The following is a 19,993-nucleotide window of genomic DNA, read 5'->3' on the forward strand; positions in this document are numbered from 1 at the left end:
TTTGAATATCACACATAATTTAATGCTTACTTTACTGTGAAACAGAAAAGTCATTTTTATACAAATTTTATGAACATGATGTTCAGGCCTTGATATTGCTTGTAGCAGTTTCAACTTCATCTTCCTCAGGGAAATGTGGCACTGATTTCTTGGCCACTACGTTATCCAGCCTCTTTCCCATCAGATATGGATTTGCACTCTGAAACACAGTCAGTGACAGATCCTGTGACATTACTGAAAATACGAGACATGTATGGAATTATAAAATCTTATAATTCTTGTTCTGGTCTATTGAGAAGGATGCAGCAAAAAAAAAAAATGTTTTAGTTATTTCATATAGTTATGCATACTATTATATGAATTATAGTTTAATATAATAGTTATTATAGCATACCCTTTTTCTTCTCTTTGGCCCACCCTTCAGCTTTTCATACAACAGTCCTTTATTCTAAAAAAAGAAAGAAAATATATTTATGTGCAGTCTATTACAAACCAGTATTTACATATCTGTACATTATACATGCTCTGTACATTAACTTCTACAACACACTCTCATGGCAATTTGTAACTATTTAACATTTTGGTGAATTGGTGGCTTAGTCGAATGAATTCCTACAATCTCATTTACAAATATAAAAGGTTAGTTCACCCAGAAAATCAGAATTCTGTCATTAATTACTCATCTTCATGTCGTTCCAAACCCGTAAGACTTTTGTTCATTTTTGTAACACAAATAAATATCTTTTTGATGAAATCTGAGAGCTTTTGTCCTTCCTTAGACAGCTACACAACTACCACTTTGACGCTTCACGGAAAACTAATCCATATGAATTGAGTGGTTTAGTCCAGATTTTCTGAAGAGACTTTTAACTTAGCTATAGCTTTATATGATGAACAGAATTTTTAATATACATTATTAGCGAACACAAACAGAAGCTTAACTGAACCTGCTTGATGCGCGAGAACAAACACCATTGGTTCTTGCAGAAGCTCAAACGTGCTGCGTAAAACACAAGAATGAACCTCATTGGTTCTCGCACGTTAAGCAAACATGCTTGAGCTTCCGTTTACCATAACTGATGTATGAGTTGATGAATGTTCATATGTGAATAAAAACCTAAATTCAATCTGTTCATCATATAAGGTGATCTCTTCAAAAAAATTGGACTCAAGCGCTCAATCCGTATGGATTAGTTTTACGTTCTCCATCTTCATTTGTGTTCAGAAGATGAACGGAAGTCTAACGGGTTTGGAACGACATGAGGGTGAGTAATTAATGACAGAATTTTCATTTTTAGGTTAACTAACCCTTTAAGGTCCTTCTACACTGTTGTTTATATCATATTGTTATTTTGCATTAAATTACATAGTTATTTGTAGTAAATGTTATTTGTTATATGTAGTTAATTTGATTGATTCACCAATTAGGATGTATGAATCTTACTAAATAGAGGAGAACATGTATGTAAGTACAGGAAAGGTACTTGACAGAATCATCAAATATGATTAGTATAATAAAAGTCTGACAACTGAGAGAAACACTTTTCACTAAATTAATCATTCATTTCATTTAAATGAAAAATCAGAAGTCCAGCCTGTTTCAAGGTGCCAAGTGTGAACTTACCCACTTCGCCAGCGCAGGGTAGTCATGCTCAGGGTCAAAGAGGTGCTGATGTTTCTGGAATTCTCGGCTGAACTCAGCAGTGTCCGGAGCGTTCTCTAAACATCCATCAGCAGCTATGAAGACATGATCACATTTTTTCAACCAGGAGAAATGCATCCCATTCTCAAACCATTCACAGAAGTTTAGATTCCTTTAAATATTCCAAATATGGATTCTTCTTGGTTTTTATGTGATTGATAAACTAAATGAATGGTGACACCACTGTATATTTGTGCACTGCATTCGGTTGCATTTGGATCTGCATACCAGTCTTTCCAAGGGGGCAAGGATTGGGAGGGTCGGGGTAACCATGGTCCTCGCTGAAGTCTTTGGGAACACTATCCCCAGTTAACTCTGCAACAATGTTAGGGATGTTCCCATAAGGTCCGAGATGCTGGAGTCCCTCATGGGCACCACCTATTGGACAAAGTGTAAAATTACAGATAAAGGTAACCGCGTCATGAGTATTATACAGTTATTATATCCCCTGTATAATCATTTGCATCTTTTAAGACCTGCGCTTCTACAGAGAAACTCTTACCTTGGATGCTGAGAGGACCCACTATGTTGGTGGCCTGGTGCGCGGGATACTCGACCCTGGGCCGCGCGATTCCCAGTTGCTCCATCACTCCATGAAGCAGGCGCTGGATATCCGCCTCCGACACCTGATCCACCGTGCGTGGACTGCGGCCAGAAACCACGGCCATCGAGCATATAACGACACTCAGAAGAACCGTGTGTGTCATTTTCGGAGCCGAACCCATCGTTGACTTTCACTACGACAATAAACAACATGTAACGTTAGTGTACAAAATTATTGCTGCGATGTATGCTAGCTAAAACTTCAGATGTAAACAAAATATATACATTATTTTTTATTGTTTTATGTTCACCGACCAGATAATGTTGAAATTGGGTTGTTGAAACAATAATGTTGAATATCTAAATTAATAATTTTGATATTATTGCGCTCAAAGAAAACGCACATCCCAGATTGTAACTAAAATACGTATAACGTTACGTCACAAGGCTTGATAAAAACACAGGCCGTTATTTTATACGCGCACATTAAGAAACATTCGTTGTTCAGCTAAACATCCAACGTGTTGTAGACAATACAGAATAAAGAGTTAAGCAAACACAAAGAGGTGACCTACCATGTAATCTGGATTGAGAAAGAGTGTGTCGGGTCCTCCTCCTCCTCCTCCTCTTCCTAATCCTCGCTTCATTTGCTCTGTTGCCAAGCAGCAGAATCATCATCACACCTATTGGTTTACGTAGTGACTAGCACATAGCCGTTAAAACATCTGCTGTATTTTATAGGAAACGGAAAGCCTGGGGAAAAACTCATATTTTCCATATCATTATTTTTAATTATATAAAATAAAATAAATCACTTGGCTATGTATATCGTGTCGTCATATTCCTTTAATGTTAGGAACCTGTCCGTTTAATAGAATTATAATAAAAGATTAACGTTCACAATGCAAATACAGCCTCCAATGCAAAGAATAATAGCCAACAACAATGGTTAAATTATTCAGTGATGTCCTTGGTAGTCTATTCTCGCGAACAGACTTCGGCTGTAGGCTATAGCCTATTATGGAATATATATATGTGACATTCCAGTGCCAGTTCAATTGTTCACTTGTTTACACCGCAGTTAATAAAATATGATGGTATTGACATTTTACAATCCCATTTTTGTAAAATGCAATAAAATTAAGAATCTGTTATTTGTTAATTCTCTTTAATCTTTAATTAACTTACAAAAGATGTTCAATGTTTACAATGACCAACTTAATTGTATTTTATATAGGATATATTTGATGGCTGCCACACAATCCAAAAAAAGTTGGGACAGAGGCATGTTTACCACTGTGTCACATCACCTTTCCTTTTATTAATTTTTAATCATTTGGGAGTTGCATGAGGATACTAACTGTTTTTTGTTTGTTTGTTGTTGTTTTTTGGCCAATCTCTCCTGATACAAGACAGACCTAATAAAAGACCTAATCGCCGTGGTTGCCGTTGTCTGATTCTTCTTTTCATGATGCCATACATTTACAGTAGAAGACAGAACTGGACTGCAGGCAGGCAACTCTACGGTGTGTCTAGAAAACACTCTGTTGTAACGCGTGCATGAATCCTGGCATACAGCATCTCTGCATAGAATGGATGTAGGGCCTATAGATTTCTCCGTGCATAACAGAGATTCAAGTTGCATTTCTTGATGTTAAGTGACAACAGTTTTCCAAAGTACTTCCGAGCACATATGGCTATATTTAACACAGTAGCACGACGGTTTCTCATGCAGTGCCATCTGAGGGTTCGAAGGTCACACTCAACAGAGGTTTCCTGCCTTGCCCTATAAACTGAGATTTCTCTGGATCCCCTGAATCATTTCACAATGTTATGTAGGGTAGATGGTGTAAGACCTAAATACCTTGCAATCTTGCATTGAGACATGCCATTTATGAATTGTTTGACAATTCTCTCATGTAATTTGCCACAAAGTGATGAGTCATGACCTATATTTGCTTGCAAAGACAGAGTCTTTGGTTGGATGCTCCTTTTATACCCAAACACGATACCCTATTACCAATTCACCTAATTATCGTGGACTGTTTCAAAACAGTTTAACTTGGATATTCTGTAATCTTTTCACTTGTATTTTGCCTCTGCCCAAACTTTTTTGGAGTGCGTTGCTTCAAATTCAAAATTGGTTTATATTTTGGACAGTGAAAAGGAATTGGAATTTTTTCCTTTGTACTTTTGTCAGTTAAACAAAGGTTCAAGAGAATGAACTAATCACAGATTGTTGATTATTTTAGCATTTTACAAAATATCCCAACTTCTCTGAAATTGGGGCTGTAGTTTTTGAGGATTTAAAAAATGGAATAAGTTTAATTTAAGAACGCTAGAGAAACGTATTTTTGCTTTTGGACATTTTAGACCTTTTTGCACTAGGACTTGGACGATTCCACATTGTGTGTAAAGTTTTGAGGATTTCTAGAAATCCTTTTAAACAAAAAATATGTAGCCTACCAAATTTACAGATATTAAAAAACTGAGAGCTTTTGTTGAGTAAATGAGTAATACTTGCATTTTCTTCATTAAATATTTAGACAAAACACAAAGAGTACAGTTACACTTCACAACTTTTATTACAACAGTAAATGTATATACAGAACAAGACACAGTAACAAATGCATACGGAGGGTTAAATGGATTGACTTGAGGAGGATCGAAGGTTTAGAAGCACTTTCTATGAACGATGGAGGGACCTGCCTCATCATATTCCTGCTTGCTGATCCACATCTGCTGGAAGGTGGAGAGGGAAGCCAGGATGGAACCACCAATCCAGACGGAGTACTTACGTTCAGGGGGAGCAATGATCTAGAGAGGACGAACATGAGAACATGAATGTAGTTAGACTGTAAAACTGGAGCTATAAAGCAAACAAGAGCTCATTTAGAAAAGTTTACCTTGATCTTCATTGTGCTAGGGGCCAGAGCAGTGATCTCCTTCTGCATACGGTCAGCAATACCAGGGTACATGGTGGTACCACCAGACAGGACATTGTTGGCATACAGATCCTTGCGGATGTCAATGTCACACTTCATAATGCTGTTGTAGGCGGTTTCATGGATGCCAGCAGACTCCATACCTGTGAGGTGCAATGTCACAAACTGTTAGCGATATTTCCATATTTCAGAAGGGAGCACTATGTATGGACAGCAACATAGATGTAATGAAGTCATTTGAAGCCCAACTAAAACATACCAATGAAAGAGGGCTGGAAGAGGGTCTCGGGGCAGCGGAAACGCTCGTTTCCAATGGTGATGACCTGGCCATCAGGCAACTCATAGGACTTCTCCAAAGAGGAGGAAGAGGCAGCAGTGGCCATCTCATTCTCAAAGTCCAGAGCGACGTAGCAAAGCTTCTCCTTAATATCACGCACAATCTCACGCTCAGCTATGGAAGAGAAAAGTGAGAGTAAGTGAATTGGGAAAAGACAATGAAAACATTTGTTTTGAGTTAATGACAATACATGACTGTACGTTATCCTGTTTATTGCATGGCTTCTCACTGAATAAATGAATAACTTGGATATAATTTTTTTTTTTTTGTCTGTTAAGATTTTTTTTTACAGAAACGATCTGCCTAGCAACAATTTTACATTAATATTAAAACACTGAGGTAATTTATTTTTAGTGTTTACTAATTTCTAAACAAAATCATTAAAAGAAGTATGATTCTTCATAGAGCACCCACCAGTTGTCACGAAAGAGTAACCACGCTCTGTCAGGATCTTCATCAGGTAGTCAGTGAGATCTCGACCGGCCAGATCCAGACGCATGATGGCGTGAGGTAGAGCATAACCCTCATAGATGGGGACGTTGTGGGTCACACCATCACCAGAGTCCAGCACGATACCTGTAACATGATGCATTGGCATTTCAAGTTTTCTACTGGCATGTTAAGTATGTATTGCTTTCTATTACAGATTTATAGGATTGAATGCCTATAATGTTATGTATTGCTTCTGGTGATTTGATAGACACTGACCGGTGGTACGGCCAGAGGCGTACAGGGAGAGAACAGCCTGAATGGCAACATACATGGCAGGGACGTTGAAGGTTTCAAACATGATCTGAAAATAAAATTACAAAACATTTTCATTACTTGAAATAAAATAAACAAATGAAATATGTATAGATGATATATATGATGATTTGGTTTAGGGTTAGTTTTTTCCTGCCTTTTTCCACCTTAGAAACATTGCTAAGCTACGTAATATATGCTATCAGTTTCTAATGCAGAAAAGTTAGTTCATGCATTCATGACCTCGAGACTGGATTACTGTAATGCTTTAATAGCCGGTTGTCCTGCATCCTCAATAAACAAGCTACAGTTAGTCCAAAATGCCGCCGCTAGAGTTCTAACGAGATCAAGAAAATATGATCATATAACACCGATTTTATCATCACTGCATTGGTTACCTATAAAGCTCCGTATTAATTATAAGATATTGCTACTGACTTATAAAGCCCTAAACGGCTTAGCTCCAGTCTATTTAACGGATCTTCTATCGCCCTATAATCCATCGCGCTCTTTAAGATCACTAAATTCAAGGCTTTTGGTCATACCTAAGATATCCAGAACCACCAAAGGAGTGAGAGCATTTTCACATTTGGCTCCAAAACTCTGGAATAGTCTTCCTGATACTGTTCGTTGCTCAGACTCGCTCTCCCAGTTTAAAACTAGATTAAAGTCGCATCTCTTCAGCCAGGCATTCATATAATCCTACAGATCAAACTACAATCCGGCCTCTAGCTCATAAATGCCAGAGGAGAACTGGCCCCCGACTGAGCCTGGGTTCTCCCAAGGTTTTTTTTCTCCATTAGGTCACCTGATGGAGTTTTAGGACACCATTAGGTCACTTGATGGAGTTTTTCGGTTCCTTGCCACTGTTGCCTTTGGCTTGCTCAGTTGGGGATATTTTGGGGATATTTAATTTAATTTTATCAATCAATAAATTCCTCTTGAAACAAACTTTGTTGTATTATTTTAATTTAATACTGTGAAGCTGCTTTGATACAATCTGTATTGTGAAAAGCGCTATACAAATATACTTGACTTGACTTGACTTGACTTAGTTACTTGTAATTATGCATCATTTACTGTTATTACTATAGTAAGTAGTAGCGTGTACCTACTTCACCTTAAAATAAAGTGTTACCCAATTTTTTACAGTATAAATGTATTTGAATATTTGGCTGCTATTATACGCTTCCACATCATAGGGTCCCACACAAGGGGACATTCATATCCCTGCATTAGCTTACCTGTGTCATCTTCTCCCTGTTGGCTTTAGGGTTGAGGGGGGCCTCAGTGAGCAGAGTGGGGTGCTCCTCAGGGGCCACACGCAGCTCGTTGTAGAAGGTGTGGTGCCAGATCTGGAGAAATATATGAAATGAATGAATGAATGCATGGTGTGAATCCCTCGGTGACCAAACTAATAGGCGAAAAAATCCTTATGTTTGATTAATAGATGAAAAACAAATCAGCATTCTGTAATAATTCTGTGATTGCTACCTTCTCCATGTCATCCCAGTTGGTGATGATGCCGTGCTCGATGGGATATTTCAGAGTGAGGATACCCCTCTTGCTCTGAGCCTCGTCTCCCACATAGCTGTCTTTCTGACCCATACCGACCATCACACCCTGAGGTACAAGAGTCATGAATTACATCAGTAGTTCAGTTTGTTTGTATAATCTATTGCATACATTTTCCAATATGCAATATAATAAACATGCTTTGGAGGCCCACCTGGTGACGGGGTCTGCCAACAATAGAGGGAAAGACAGCACGGGGAGCATCATCACCGGCGAATCCAGCCTTGACCAAACCAGAACCATTGTCGCACACGAGCGCGGTAGTCTCATCGTCGTCACACATGATTGGTCTTTTTTAGAATGGTCCTGGGAGAAAGAAAACACGTGTTAGGAGAGTGTATAATTGTTCAACAATGGTAATAAAAGAAATATTAAATAACCTTTATATGTTTTTTTTAGCTTCAAAATGGTCAATATAGAGCCCGCAGTAGAAAACGTAGCATCAGGTAAGGTCAACAAAAGCAGCACAGCAGAACCACTTTAAACTATTTTAGGAATCAGCTCTTGTCAGTCTGAACAGAAGCCCCTGACCGAGTGTCCTATCTGTAGCTATTTCGCAGTTGTCTGATGACAAATGACAACAGGACCTAAAGATCGCCTCCTCAGCTGTCTAGAAACTGTAAGGAGATCCACTGGCAACATGTGTCACTTCACTACATCTGTTGATGACTCTCTTTATTAGAGCATTTTCAAGTGACCCTTATGAGATCTAGACATGGATTCCAATCCAGTCTAATACAACTCGTTCTATCCTTCATTACATCCAGTGTTATTTCTTTATGCCCACCAATCTGTTTTCATACATTTCTCTAGCTACAGCTACAGATATATTATCACAGAGGATGAGCAATTTTCAGTAGTTTCTGTTAAGACCATTGATGTAAAATCATCCACCATCTGCATCAACAATTCCAGAAATGTATGTTCCTTCCCATGAAGGAGATGAAGTGTTGGGTTATTCCATCTCAAATCTTTCTCTCTCTGTCTCTCTGAAGTAGTCCATATAGAGGAAGTAGCAAACACTCACCAAGTTGTAGCACAAGACTGGGGTTTCCACTGGGATGAAGGGCATCGGAGAAGGATGCCCCTTAAATATGCTGGTGGGTGGGGGGCGGGTTCAGGATTTCACACAACACCAAATAAGAGATGCTAGAAAACGGCCCACAGCCAGTATATCCTGTACTATATTCTCCTGCATGATTACCAAAATGGACAGATGTTTCTTAAGAGGGGACAGATCCTCTTTGGTAGCAATATTTGTTATGATTTCAGAGCCAAATGGAAGGCCTAAAGAAGCAAAGTACTATTCTTTCATCGTTCTCCATCTTTTATGTAATGTTTTATGTCATGTTCTGTTGTTATGTGTGTGACTGAATGTTACTAGATGTAATTTAGTCAAAAAATATAACGATAAATAGCATTGTTTTCTATGGATGTGGCTAAAGAGAAATGTTATGCTAACTGTTGCATTCTTCTAAAGATGCACAATAAATACAATAGCGGTAATCAGACCATATTAGAGTTTTTTTCTGCTGTCATCTAACATTTAAAAAATAATAATAATTTAACACTGTTAAACTTTAGCAAATATCAAAAGGAATATTCATTTTTCATACTGTACATTATAATATAATGGCAAAACCAGTGTTGCTAATGTTAACTAAAACTAAAATGATTAAAATGTGTTACCGTTACTTGAATACAGCTGAAATAAAATCAAATATAATTATTTGTTGGAAAACTTAAATGTAAAACAAAAAACAAAAATTGGAAATGCTGCCTTGGCAGATGACTGAAATAAAATAAGTTTAAGTTGAAGAACTATAACTTAAAAACTTTAAATAATTTTAAGTTAAATAAAAATATTCAAAAGTTATTAGCAAAAGTGACAAAAACACATAACAAAATTACTAAAACACTGAAATTAAACTTAATAGTAAAATAAAATAAAAGCTATTTTAAAATATTAATAAATACTAGTGTAAAAAATAATACTAAAATAGCCAACATTTTCTTGTACCATTTAAAATTTCAGATTTTTTTATTATTATTATTATTATTTAGACAAAATAGGATATAATTTAAACATTGATCACAATAGTGTAGTAATACTAAAATATCCCAAATTCACTTGTACCATTTTTTTTATATATTTTTTTTACAAAATAGTATGGAATTGTAATATTGACATTTTCTTGGCCAATAACAATCATATCAACCAGAATTGAAATATAAAATGTAGGCAAAAGGAGACAATAGCACATGCAAAATAGTTGGTTTGTGATGCCGTTACACACACCAAACAAATAAACTTAAAGGAATGTCAGGAAATCACACATCATGACCTTTGACACGGAACAATATATATGTACGGTCAGTCATCACTGATGACACAGTGTAAAAAAAATGATTTGACTTCACAGGCATTGGAAAGTTCAGGGGATGTAACACTAGACGTGTGGGGTCACGTCTAGGAGCCGGACCTGAGTAACGCCACCTTTGTCAAATGGCCTGGGCCCTGGTATGCGATCGGGCCCACGACATGCCAGACAGCTGAGAGGTGTTGGGGGTGTTAGGAAGGACCTGTGTCCTTTCTCTGCAACTGCTGTTCTCTGATTGGCTCAGCTCTGTCCTTTTAGGGTCATGGTGAGTGACAGGTGCTCCTGGCGACACATCAGTGCAGCTCCTTGCTTGGCTCCAACTCCTTATTTGTCACCTTCTCGCCCGTTATCTCTTTCACTCGACACTGTGAGAAAACAGAGAATGTTTCCTTTGTATATTCCTCTATATTTGCGAAAAAAGTTTGATTCTACGCATATAACCTGGGTTAAAACATGCATTTTACAGATTCATTTTCTTTCACCATTTGGTGTTAAAGGTGCTATTGCCTCCTGTTGTGGTGTGTGTGTGTGTATGTGTGTTATCTTGTGTTGTTTCAGGCTTGGTGAACAAGAGATAATGTTCTATTTGTGACCCTCAAAGCTCAAACCTGACTGAAAAAGGCCGTGATATCAGCGTGATAGTATTTTCTAACCTTTTGTTATCAGATTTCTGGAGTTTCTTACAGACCCTCTGGCTTGCTGAGCCAAAGTTGGATTATGTGTGAGCATTTTTGAGCATCATCCTCTATCCTCTCTGTTAGATGTGCTATTATTAGCAGTTTTTTTCACCCTAGCTTGATAGATATCTACAGCACACAATCCATTCGGATTCCCTTGAACCCTCACGTATACTGTGGCTGATACTAGCATCTTATTATAGCTCCGATGATGCCGTTTACCAAAATGAGATCATTGCTAATGATTTCTTCGCAGTTGTAGTGTGGTTTAGTATCTAGCGTGATGCTCAGTCAGGAAAGATAAATGAAGGAATTTGGGTGTCTTGTTGGGCTATTAAAGTACAGTAACAGTTGTGATTCTACCATGGCAATATTTACTGGGTTGATGATCTATTAGCGTCAGTTAAGAAGCACTGCTGTGTGGGAGGCCCAGTGGTCAAACAAAGCAGGCAACCAACACACGCACTTTGACAGGGTCCTGTCTCCTTAAAAGGGCATGGAGGGGACACAGGATTTGCCTGTTTCAGACAGCTGTGCTTGCCAGTAGACCACCACTTGGAGTGTGGCAACTGTTGGGCCCAAATGCTTTTTACATTGGGAACAATGGTTTGTTGATCAACCTGTTTGTGACATGAGCCTGCAGGGCCGTTCCAGCAAGTGATGTGGATCGTATGCTGGGCTGTTGATCCACATCATGTAGTGTTTGCAGGGCCTTTAGTATAGATGGTAAGGATGAATTCACCTTAAGTATGAAATGTGAGTACATAAAAGATGAGTAAATATCGATATTTCAGAATATCCAAAACAAATGACAAAATGGCTAAAAAATTGAGGGGGTAAATGCCAGTAAATAAGTCAGTGCTGTTAACTGTTAACTAAAACTATTGAAATTTGTTTTTAATAATTGAAATAAAGCTGAAAAAAAGTATATATATATACACACTACCGTTCAAAAGTTTGGCGTCAGTAAGATTTTTTTATGTTTTTAAAAGAAGTATCTTCTGCTCACCAAGGCTGCATTTATTTGATAAAAAAAACAATAAAAAAAAAAACAGAAATATTGTGAAATATTATGATAATTTAAAATGACTGTTTTCTATTTTAATATATTTTAAACTGTAATTTATTCCTGTAAACAAAAAGCTGAATTACTCCAATGATATTACTCCAATATCATTACTCCAGTCTTCAGTGTCACATGATCCTTCAGAAATCATTCTAATATGATGATTTGATGGTCAAGAAACAAGAAAGTTCAAAAGAACAGCATTTATTTAAAATAGAATATTTTCTAATATTATAAATGTCTTTACTGTAACTTTTGATCAGTTTAACTCCTCCTTGATGAATAAAAGTATTGATTTATTTTATTTCTTTGCCCCAAAAATAAAAGTAAAATTCTAAAATTCTAAAACCCCAAACTTTTGAACGGTAGTGTTTAATGTTACAAAAGCTTTAGATTTCAGGTTAAATGCTGTTCTTTTGAACTTTCCATTCATCATAGCATCATGAAATAAAAAATGTAAATAACTGTTTTCAACATTGATAATAATCATAAATGTTTCTTGAGCATCAAATCATCATATTAGAATGATTTCCGAAGGATCATGTGACACTGAAGACTGGAGTAATGATGCTGAAAATTCAGCTTTGATCACAAGATTAAATTACACTTTACTGTATATTCACATAGAAAACAGCTGTTTTAAATTGGAATAATATTTCACAATATTACAGTTTTTATTTCTATTTTTAATCAAATAAATGCAGCCTTGGTGAGCAGAAGATACTTCTTTTAAAAACATTAAAAATCTTACTGACCCCAAACTTTTGAACGATAGTGTGTATATATATCAAATGAGGAATACTGTACTTTAATACTTTTACGACCTGTTGTGCCACTGGGCTGTTTCAGTGATATGTCTGCTAACAAGATGTAATGTGTGTCAATGTGTCGGCTAAAGCAGCTGTTAACTCTTCAGAATGACGAACCACTGACAGGCATGCTAATAAGAAAAACCCCCTATAAATGATCCTCACAGTAATGTACATGTCCCAGCGTCAATCACTGTTCATACTCAGACACTCATACTGACTCTAGACAGGAAGTTCATGACTATCCATTACCGTGTTTTCACAGCAGTTACGGGTCAACTGACAAGTCAATGACAGTTGTGCCACTGATATAACAGTGTGGCATATAAGGAAAGATTTAACAGTTTTAGTACATGCAAAAGAAAACTGATATCAGCATATGTTAATAAGCATAAAAGATGATAATGTTAACGCTTTCTTCTTCGTGTTTAAGGAATGCGTTCCTACGACTTAAAGTTAACGCCGTCCCATTTCGAAATGTCCCGAGAGCACTTAGAGGAGAACAGCCGGTCACCAGCTCATGCCATGAGTGCCCCAGATAATGACTACTATAAATATATTGAGTGCTTTAGAAGTTTCCATGTCAGAAATGTTGTGCATTACAGGTGTGCATGGAGAAAACTATATAATCCACTAAGTCTATTTAAACAATAAGTCATGATTAACCTTGAGAAGTTGAAAAGAGAAAAAAAAAAGTTAATCAAAAAAATTGCACCGTGATTTTTTATATTGACTATTCAACAGCCAATAGTTACTGGCTTATTGTACTGACTAGCATTTCAAGATCAGTTATGAACTAACACTCAACAGTCAAGAGACTGAAGTCAGTTTGGGCAGAAGCTAAAAAGCTTTATATCAGCTGAAACAATTAAGCTTGTGTAGTAAACAATGGCAGCCAGGAGGAAAAACTTGCCAAATGTTACACGTTAAGTGGGATGTTTGGGATTTAAGGAAGTTAATCTGCACTATACATGTACCAACACGGCCATTTTACTCTCCTTTTCAATAAAACTATTGAAGAGGTACTTCTGTCTTACAAAATTAAACTAAATTACCTTATTTAAGCACTGATTAAGTCTGCTTTTAGTCACATCACTAATATTTGCAGTAGGCCGATGCATCAGTCACATTAAAAAAAACTCCCAGGCCCAGTTTTACAGATGGTTTAGATTAGGCCATAGAGTTCAATCAAGGCATTTAAGTAGCTTTAATGTGCCTTAGAAATAATTACTGGTGTGCATCTTGAGACAAAACACTGAATGGCACTGACAATCTTTAAGATATGTCAGTGCAAGTTCCTCTCAGTTAAAACAGCACAAACATGCATTTTAGTCTGGGACTAACTTAAGCCTTATCTGTGAAACCGGGGGCCAGAGTTGTAGACAGATGTCTAATCCTTGTCTCTGCCACACCCTAGAGGCAATGCAATGAGTAGAAAACCAGCAAGTAGATCAGTTCTTTTTATTATCATTTAAAACAACAAAAATAAAAAGTAATAGTAGAAGACATCATTAAAACAAATGAATAAAGAAAAATCATGTAAACGAGAATAAGTGAGTCTGAATCTCCTTAGAGTGCAAAGGGTCCATAGCTTACAAGTGTCCATTCAAGGCACTCAGAGCGAGTCTTTAAAAATCAGCATCCAGTGTGAAAGTGTTATCTGTAGATCCAGACATGACTCCCATCCGCTGGTACTCGCCAACTCGCTTCTCGAAGAAGTTGGTCTTGCCCTCCAAGGAAATGTTCTCCATAAAGTCAAAAGGGTTTTCCACTTTATAGACCTAGAGAGAAATTTAGAAGGTTAATGACACTTGAAATGCCATTTATTAAAGTGAAGGCACAGAACAAGCTTGATATTAGCCAAGGCTAACGATCTGAGGTCAGTCACAAAGACTACAGTACTATGAGCAAAGAAGCAAAACTACCACAAAATGCATAGTTTGACACGTCAGTTTAAGGTTTCCAAATAAACCTACCTTGTCAAATCCCAACTCCAGCAGTAGCCGGTCAGCCACAAACTCAATGTATTGTTTCATTAGGTCACAGTTCATGCCAATGAGCTTTACGGGCAGCGCATCAGTCAGGAACTCCTAGGAAGACAAGACAAATCACATGAGTTTCTTGCCAGTAGCATGCATTTCATTCAAAGCAGTTTAAAGTATAGCTTCTATACAAAGACTCCAAGGCCAAAGGAGACTGGCACTACTTGAAACCCTGAAAGAGACTGTTTTATACAAGCCCACAAACCTGTTCAATTTTAACTGCATTCATGATGATTTTCTTTACTGTAGCTTCTGATGGTTTGTTGATCAAGTGCTTGAACATGAGGCAGGCGAAGTCACAATGAAGACCCTGTGAAAAGAATGAGAATATAACTTAAGATCACATCTTCAACTTTCACACAACATATTCGAAAGCATTCATGCCCGTGTTAGAAGACACTTCTAAAATGGTTACCTCATCTCTGCTGATGAGTTCATTGGAGAAGGTGAGTCCAGGCATGAGTCCTCTCTTCTTTAGCCAGAAAATAGAAGCAAATGACCCAGAAAAGAAGATTCCTTCCACTGCAGCAAAAGCCACCACTCTCTCCCCTAAAGACAGACTTAAAATTAGCTCAGGCCATAATTTAAAGTCATTAGTAAATAAAATCTGAAGTAGTGCGTTAGTACAACATACCGAATTGTGCGTTTTTGTCACCAATCCAGTTGAGCGCCCAGTCAGCCTTCTTCTTTACACAAGGCATCGTCTCAATAGCATTGAACAGATATTCTCTACAGGAGCAAAACAAACAATTTATTAGTTAAATGTCTAAATGGATTGAAGTTAGACAAGCACATAGTTTTAAGGGCTCAGTCGCGGCGATATTTTCGTGCTGACACCCTACAACCAGTGGACCACATGTCCACTGATCTTGAGCAGTCAACACTCAGCTCCCATTATCAGCTGAGGTACGTACCCCTGCGCCACTCATCATCGCCCCCAATAACTCCCACGTGTGTCTAATAACTCACCTCTCTTTGGGATCTTTGATGTAGGTATTGATCAACAGGCTGTACATTTCAGAGTGAATGTTTTCCATTGCGATCTGGAAACCGTAGAAGCATCGGGCTTCTGTCACTTGGACTTCCTGAGTAAATCGCTCAACCTAGATTCAATCACAGAAGACATGATAAGAAAAGTGTGACTTCTTACAGAAGTTTAAAAACCTTGTGAAAGTTTGCCTCTGAACGCACCAAGTTCTCATTGACAATGCCATCACTTGCAGCAAAGAAAGCCAAAACATGAGAGATGAAGTATCTCTCCTCTTCTTTCAGGGAATCCCAGTGCTGAATATCTTTGGACAGGTCAACCTTGGAAAAATTAAAATATTTTAAAACACTGCAATATAAAAAAATCAAACAACCTTAAGCTGCTTGTATGCTTGCTTTGATGTCATGGTTTTAAGAACCATAAAAATGGTTAATGGAACAAACATGAATTTCTTCTGGTGTATCAAATATATATCGAAGCTCACCTCCTCAGCAGTCCAGAAGGAGGCCTCTGCCTTCTTGTACATCTGCCAGATGTCATGGTACTGAATTGGGAAGATGACAAAGCGATGGGGGTTCTCCTTTAGAAGGGGCTCTTCCACCACAGCTCCTTTCCTGACTTTTGTCTTCTCCTTAAAATAAATAAAAATGTACCTTTAAATCACCAGTGCCTATTCTGTTGCATGTGAATGGGAGGAGCATAGTTAATGCACAAACACTTCATGATTAACGATTCAAGTGCGTGACACATTTTGAAGATTTGATTGTTTTTAAACTACATGCATTTCCACCAACAAAAAAATATAATCTCAACTTTGCAGCGTTTAAATACTTCAAAATATTTACCATTTTGCATGAAAACCTAGTTTCACCTGGTTTGTTGCTTTGGTAACCAAACTTTTTTTTTCCTCATACTAAAAAGGTAGCAGCTAACGAGTTAGAGACTTCATAAAAGCATTAGCATATGCTATTTTCTGTAACTATTTATGTAGTACTACTATAAACGCAGTAAACGGGATTTTTTTCCCCCCAACTTGCCTCACTACTTCCGGTCTAGTTCGCCGGTGAAATAAGAGTTCTTCCAGTTGACAGAATAAAAGCCACAATAAAATATGGTAATGGGAACATCGCTCGAAACATGTACAGAATTTTTGCATATTTAATCGTACTTTTTTGCAACATTTCTGCGTAGCTTACACAACGAATCAGCTCGAGATACCGACCGCAAAAATCAGCATAAACCCTAATAAATTAACCGGCTTAAAATACACCGTAAACCCCCATTTTAGGTTACTATATAGCATGGTCTTCAGTTATATTCGCTTTTACGGGCCATTGTTCTCATTACAGTACTGGATAGTTTTGATGGACCAGCCCAACTTGGCGCCAAATTTGTATCTACCACTTTAAAACATAACTCTCAATTGGTATATATGTTTGACATGCATTACTGCTGTAAATCCTGAGGAAACGAGCAGGGTGCAGTTAAAGTAAGCGTACCTCTGAATCATCAAAGATTTTGCGCGCCGTTTTGGACGCCAGGATTCTGGTGGAGTTCAGGCTGGGTGGCTGAGGACAAAACAAATCACACATTTTACAATCTACATCGTGGCTAATGGTTTAGTATTTGGCTGTTAGTTCAACAGAAGTAATACTTCTGACATAGTAAGTTATATAGTATTGATCTAGGAACGTTAAGTTACTCCCGAAAAATAAAGTATCTCAGCACATGTCTTAGAATGTATCAGATAACTAAAAAATAAACGCGCTTACCGTGTTTTCTTTGTCCACCAAGGACATGTTAGTTATTTTAGCAGAAACTGTGTTTTCATTCTTGGCCTTCAGTGGAGAGCGAGTGGACATCATTGTAAAGATTAACGCGTTGGGTAAAACAGAAATGAGGTTAAGTTTAAAAAAAAAGGAACACAACTTCTACAACAAAGTCAGATACAAATAAATAAAAGCAAAGTATGAGCTTGAAGGTCCACAGTCCAGCTGAAGCGAAGAAATCGAAGAATGAATGCCAGGGTTGCTCTTTTATATTCGATTCTTGGCGCTCATTCTCAGCCAATGAGAAAATGGCTTTGTTTGGTCCTTTTAAATTTTTCATCAGATGAACCAATCAGAATTCTCCACGACGTCACGTGACGACCACGCCTCGCGGGAAATTCAAACATTTTGGGGGATGCGAGTGTTACACAAAACCGAACTTGCATAAGTTGCATAAGTTACACAAGTTACACAAGCAGGTTTAAAAGGGCGCGAATTAAGAAATAAAGAGAGAGAGAGAAAAAAAAGAAGAAAAAAAACAGGTATTTGTATTTTGTACAAAAACCTTTCATTTACACTATATTGTGCGAAATGTGTGTTAAAGTTAACTGCCCACTAAAGAAAATCTTACATTTACAGGATATGGAACAGAATAAGGTCAAATAAAATCACACGTAGTGTCATTTAAATCACTCAAGTGTGTAGTTGTCGAGTATACAGATGCCACATTTAACAGCACACACAATTGTTTAAGGGAAAACAACATGCCGACTAATGTATGAGGAAAAATCCATAAACAGTGGGGGGAAAACATGTCTCAGTGCCTCGTTTTATAACAAGCCAACAACAAACCCAAGCCCATTTTACACAACAGAAAAACCTGCCAGGAAGAACTTTTCGCGCCAGATTTGAGTAAACAATTAAAATACATAACTTCAACCCGTACTATTATCCATGATACTTATAAACTGAAATATTATTTTTTAATAATAAACATAAACTAGATGTGCAATTTTTAAAACTACTACTAACTTCATAAAATCATGGCGGAAAATGTTTTGTTTTGCTTTTCTTCTTGTTTCTCGTGTCAACAAGCACAAAGATCATAGTGAGCATCATTAATTAATATAAACTGTAGACTTTGGTGTATAAAAATAGGGATTATGTATTTATTGACGATTAAACATTACACCACATACAACTATCAGCTGTATGGCCAGTTGCTCACCACAGCCAAACCAACACACGAATTCCTACGAGCTTTGTCATTAATTAAAAGTCGGCAAAACACAATAACCCAAATTGTGTTGAAAATGTTGAAATCCTTTGTTTTCCTAATAAAAAAAAAATAATAAAAAAAAATTCAGGACGCGGGAACAACAAAAACGCCCAAGAGGTCACTTCCTGGGATAAAATACTGAATGCTTTTGGGATACTGCTTCCTAGTGGCAGGAGGACTCCAGATGTTATATTTTTTGTAGAAACTCTCATCAAATAAATTGTGGTAACAAAGTTAAACATCTGTACAAAAAATATGAAAAATTATCAGCTACATACACATTATCTTAAATCTTCTATTTTACTCGCAGACGACATTACATTACTTGTTTAGCTAGGATATTGATTGATGACTATTTGACTATTTAATTTTTAACAATATAATAACAATGCAAAGATAAAAACTTAACTAAATATACAGACACACACACAAAACATTTAGTTGCTCTGAATGCGATAGTGGGATCGGCACTGTGGAGGAAATAAAACAAATCTTCGTATATTATGCGATATTATGCAATAGCCTGCATGTGATGCTACAGACAGCAGGGGGCGCGCTTCACCTATATTAAAATTTGCCGTTCGAAAAGTTGTTAAAAGGCTATTATTATTATTATTATTATCAAATATACATGTTTTATCGTAAATTATAATGAAAACAACGATTCTGTAAAGTATAACTAAAATAAAAAAATAAAAAAAGTAATTGTATTCCTACAGTTGTTCACGTAATAGACCATCGTCGAGTTTTCCCATTTTTATTTACTTCTTTCACTTTGGTTTAGTTAATCATCATTTAAACAGTAAATACTGTATCTTAAATCGACTTTTAGTCCAGTTTCTGTTTTTGTTTATTTTGTGTTTCCTTTTCCCGTTTGGAAATATCGGTCAGTAAGGCAAATGGGCGGAAACCAAGGCTTGTCAGTCAAGCTGCTGCTGCCATATTTCCAACTCGTCATCCTTTGTGATTGGTCGCGCCCCCTAACCGCTCCACGATGAAGCGATGTGATTGGACGAGGTTTGTTACTGGGTGCTGTGGGGTGACAATGTTGAGAATTGATGTTGAGCTGGTGTTGTGTAACTGTGTCGTCACACCAGTTCGTGGCTATGTAATGATTCCATTGTTTTCTTTATCCA

At 37.2% G+C, this 19,993-nt stretch overlaps 3 protein-coding genes across 4 annotated transcripts; all 3 read right to left on the bottom strand.

Annotated features, from left to right (window-relative positions):
- Nucleotides 1–39: 39 nt before the first annotated feature.
- Nucleotides 40–2,954, bottom strand: scg5 (secretogranin V). The gene is made up of 6 exons (XM_082148413.1): nt 2,821–2,954; nt 2,205–2,439; nt 1,931–2,080; nt 1,625–1,737; nt 395–448; nt 40–199 (listed from the first exon to the last, which is right to left on the bottom strand). Exons 2-6 carry the CDS (start codon nt 2,425–2,427, stop codon nt 83–85), a joined length of 657 nt encoding a protein of 218 aa, XP_082004539.1. The 5' UTR covers nt 2,428–2,439; nt 2,821–2,954; the 3' UTR covers nt 40–82.
- Nucleotides 2,955–4,806: 1,852 nt separating this feature from the next.
- On the bottom strand, nt 4,807–8,957 carry actc1a (actin alpha cardiac muscle 1a). Its single transcript, XM_082148397.1, has 9 exons — nt 8,874–8,957; nt 8,001–8,152; nt 7,766–7,894; nt 7,516–7,626; nt 6,236–6,320; nt 5,942–6,103; nt 5,450–5,641; nt 5,152–5,333; nt 4,807–5,062 (listed from the first exon to the last, which is right to left on the bottom strand). The coding sequence occupies exons 2-9, from the start codon at nt 8,127–8,129 to the stop codon at nt 4,919–4,921; spliced, it is 1,134 nt and encodes a 377-aa protein (XP_082004523.1). The 5' UTR covers nt 8,130–8,152; nt 8,874–8,957; the 3' UTR covers nt 4,807–4,918.
- Nucleotides 8,958–14,226: 5,269 nt separating this feature from the next.
- Nucleotides 14,227–18,023, bottom strand: rrm2 (ribonucleotide reductase M2 polypeptide). Of its 2 annotated transcripts, XM_082148395.1 has the most exons (10): nt 17,582–18,023; nt 17,309–17,377; nt 16,294–16,440; nt 16,013–16,129; nt 15,791–15,924; nt 15,456–15,550; nt 15,237–15,370; nt 15,027–15,131; nt 14,756–14,869; nt 14,227–14,560 (listed from the first exon to the last, which is right to left on the bottom strand). In XM_082148395.1, the coding sequence occupies exons 1-10, from the start codon at nt 17,672–17,674 to the stop codon at nt 14,408–14,410; spliced, it is 1,161 nt and encodes a 386-aa protein (XP_082004521.1). In that variant the 5' UTR covers nt 17,675–18,023; the 3' UTR covers nt 14,227–14,407. The 2 variants fall into 2 exon arrangements, with proteins under 2 accessions (XP_082004521.1, XP_082004522.1); XM_082148396.1 differs by lacking the exons at nt 17,309–17,377; nt 17,582–18,023 and adding an exon at nt 16,655–16,990.
- Nucleotides 18,024–19,993: the final 1,970 nt, after the last annotated feature.

This window comes from Leuciscus leuciscus (assembly GCF_965113295.1).
Source record: "Leuciscus leuciscus genome assembly, chromosome: 19".
NCBI lineage: Eukaryota > Metazoa > Chordata > Actinopteri > Cypriniformes > Leuciscidae > Leuciscus > Leuciscus leuciscus.

What these genes read in the sequence shown, in the direction of transcription:
- scg5 (XM_082148413.1), bottom strand. Translation starts at nt 2,427, where the DNA reads ATGGGTTCGGCTCCGAAAATGACACACACGGTTCTTCTGAGTGTCGTT. An exon ending in TTGCCCCCTTGGAAAGACTG is followed by an intron (nt 1,738 to 1,930) that starts GTATGCAGATCC and finishes ATGTCTTCATAG; the next exon opens with CTGCTGATGGATGTTTAGAG. An exon ending in ACCCTGCGCTGGCGAAGTGG is followed by an intron (nt 449 to 1,624) that starts GTAAGTTCACAC and finishes TTCTTTTTTTAG; the next exon opens with AATAAAGGACTGTTGTATGA.
- rrm2 (XM_082148395.1), bottom strand. Translation starts at nt 17,674, where the DNA reads ATGATGTCCACTCGCTCTCCACTGAAGGCCAAGAATGAAAACACAGTT. An exon ending in GCATTGTCAATGAGAACTTG is followed by an intron (nt 15,925 to 16,012) that starts GTGCGTTCAGAG and finishes GATTGAATCTAG; the next exon opens with GTTGAGCGATTTACTCAGGA. An exon ending in TGGAGTTGGGATTTGACAAG is followed by an intron (nt 14,561 to 14,755) that starts GTAGGTTTATTT and finishes ATTTCTCTCTAG; the next exon opens with GTCTATAAAGTGGAAAACCC.
- actc1a (XM_082148397.1), bottom strand. Translation starts at nt 8,129, where the DNA reads ATGTGTGACGACGATGAGACTACCGCGCTCGTGTGCGACAATGGTTCT. An exon ending in TTACTCTTTCGTGACAACTG is followed by an intron (nt 5,642 to 5,941) that starts GTGGGTGCTCTA and finishes TCTCTTCCATAG; the next exon opens with CTGAGCGTGAGATTGTGCGT. An exon ending in CTAGCACAATGAAGATCAAG is followed by an intron (nt 5,063 to 5,151) that starts GTAAACTTTTCT and finishes CGTCCTCTCTAG; the next exon opens with ATCATTGCTCCCCCTGAACG.